General features: G+C 24.7%; 1 protein-coding gene across 1 annotated transcript; it reads left to right on the top strand.

The window, feature by feature from the left end:
• Positions 1-1,957: 1,957 nt before the first annotated feature.
• On the top strand, positions 1,958-2,825 carry Phum_PHUM019440 (mitochondrial inner membrane protein OXA1L, putative; the record flags this gene model as incomplete). Its single annotated transcript, XM_002422810.1, has 4 exons — positions 1,958-2,036; positions 2,140-2,390; positions 2,476-2,583; positions 2,658-2,825. The coding sequence occupies 4 exons, from the start codon at positions 1,958-1,960 to the stop codon at positions 2,823-2,825; spliced, it is 606 nt and encodes a 201-aa protein (XP_002422855.1).
• Between the last annotated feature and the right edge of the window lie 88 nt (positions 2,826-2,913).

Genomic DNA, 2,913 nt, shown 5'->3' with positions numbered 1-2,913 from the left:
AAATATTTGATGAGATTTTATTTACATGGAAAAAATTAAATTGAGTATATTTATTAAAATGTCTTGTTATCACTTTCTTATCACAACTGATAAAATGCAAAAGAGGGTGTGGGAAAATTTTAAAAATTTTCTTTTTTCTGTTGACTATTTACAAATGGCTCACATCTTCACATATCCAAATTCAAATTTTTTCTTTTTTTTTTTTTTTTTTTTTTTCTACAGTTATTATTTAAAATAAAAAATAATTATTTAGAATAATGTATAAATTATACTAGTTTATTTATGTTTAAATAAATTAATATTTTTAATAAAATTTAATAAATAAATTTTATTCATCAATAAAAAGAAAAAAAAAAATCCATGGTAAGATAAAGATGAGGGGGATAATGTTGTTATTATTATCGATTTTAATTCTCATATGCAGGTAACGATATTAATTCGTTATGAAAAAAAAAAAAACAACAATTTTTTTTTTTTTTTTAAAAAAATAAATTAATAATTACTTACCAAAATATTTATAAAAAAAAACGTCGAATTATTTTTTTTTTTTGTATTTTAATTCTTAACTGATTATTAAAATTACATTTTTTTTTTTTTTTTTTTGGTAAAACGATATTTATTTCATCAAATCCTCTTCTTATATTTATTATTATTATTATTATTATTCGTTTATTATTTATATCTGTTATATTAAAAACAATTATTAATTATATATTAAATTCACTTATTTTTAATTCACAAAAAATTATTTTTTGTTCCGTACCTTACGAAAGAACATCAACGATTAATTTCAACGATTATAAAAATTACCTTAGATATACGTTATGTCGTGGCAGTAAGTCATTCGTCGTCTGCTTCTTTAAATAAATAAATATTCTTCTGCTTCTAAATATTTATTTAATTGAATTTACATCGTCTGTGAATGAATTAAAAATTTTATGATTTAAATATTTTCGTGGATAAATTAATAAAAAATTTCAATAAATTAATTTACTTACGTATTTATTTTAAAATTTCTGAACGACAAAATAACGTGTCAGAAGAAATTATCGTCTGCTTTCGATGCGAAACTTCATGTGAATTGTAAAAATGGCTGGGCTACAGTCTTGCCTAAGGAATTTCAATAGGATAAGTAGATCAATTCACAATGGAAATAAGGTAAATTTAATAAATCAAAAAAAATAAATAAATAAATAACATAATAATTTTACTAAATAATTAATTATGAATTATTTAACTTATTTATTTTTTTTTTTAAATTTGTGTTTTTTAGAATTGTGTTGTACAATTTATCACAAGAGAAAAACATTCTGGTTGTTTGATAAACAAAGTAAATTTTTTACAAAATTACAACAGATCGACAAGTTTCCTTAAAGTAAATTTTAAAAACGCGTACAGGCATTGCAGTTCAAGTATTGTTTCATCATCAAATCAAACATTAGACAAAGTTATTTCGACCGATGTTACCGGCACAACTCTCACAAATGAATCCTCTCACACTCAATCATTGACAAATGATACAAATAATATAATTATCGATGAATCAACATTACCCCCCATTCCGACTGTTCCAGTTGAAGAAAACGTCTCACAAGTCATCTCGACAATTCTCGAAGAAGGTTTAAAAGAACCGACATTAGCAAGTCAAGGATTAGCCAGTTGGTGGCCATCAGGATTGGTTCAAAGATTATTAGAAATAATACATATTAATTTTGACATACCCTGGTGGGGTACAATTGCAATCGGTAACTAATTTTTTAAAAAAAAAATTGAGTCCCTCAATTTAATGTACAATAAAGTCAAAATAATTCGTTTTACTCGATATTGATATTTTATCGACATTTAATAATTAAAAAAAAATTAAATATCATTAACATAAAACATTTTTTCAGTGAGTGTTGCTGTTAGGATAATTATTTTACCCCTAAATATTAAATGTAGGAAAAATGCAATTTTGATGCAAAATAATCTCCCACAAATTCAAGGATATCAAAATAAAATCAATGAAGCAAAACTTACTGGAAATTACTACGAAGGTAAGTCAGTCAATACTACTTATTTATATTTTTTTTTTTTTTCATATTAAAAAAAAAAAAAATTTTTTTTATGTAAATCAATAAATTATTATTAATATTTTAGTCGCACATCATGTGAACGAATTACAAGAATTTATGAAAACCAAACAAATAGGTGCGTTAGGATTTTTCATACCTGCTTTCGCTCAGGCTCCAATTTTTTTATCAATGTTTTGGGGTTTGAGAGCTATGACAAATTTACCCGTTGAGAGTATGAAAACAGGAGGTTTATTTTGGTTCACCGATCTCACAGTACCTGATCCCTACTATGTATTACCCGTTATGGTTTCATGTACATTTTTTGCTATTATGGAGGTTTGTTTTGCTTTTTTTTTTTTTTTTTTTTTTTTCTCATTATGATTTATAATTTTTTTATGAAAATTTAAATTTATGTTTACAGACGGGAGCAGAAGGGAATTCAATGGGTACAATTCAACAAATATGGTTGAGATATTTATTTAGGTTTTTACCCGTCATTTTATTTCCTATTACCATGAACTTTCCAGCGGTGAGTTTTTTTTTTTGAAATAAATTTTTATTTATCGAATACATTCATTTTAAAAATTCATTTTTTTTTTATAGGCTTTACAGTGTTATTGGACCATGTCTAATTTGACGTCATTGGGAACGGTATTGTTTTTGAAAATTCCAGCCGTCGCTAATTATTTTCAAATTCCAAAATCCATTAAACACGATCCCAGTCTAATACAGAGAAAGGATAAACTTTCAGATTTCAAAAGCAGTAAGTGAATGAAATGACGTAGTCGAGTAAAAATTTCAGTATCCTCCAACCATTTAATTAATTGCCAAACCGACATTTTCAGATTACACCAACATG

The sequence above is a fragment of the Pediculus humanus genome, genomic scaffold, assembly GCF_000006295.1.
Source record: "Pediculus humanus corporis 1103172107373 genomic scaffold, whole genome shotgun sequence".
In the NCBI taxonomy this organism is placed as follows: Eukaryota; Metazoa; Arthropoda; class Insecta; order Psocodea; family Pediculidae; genus Pediculus; species Pediculus humanus.
This window is presented reverse-complemented; position numbering and strand designations above follow the sequence as displayed.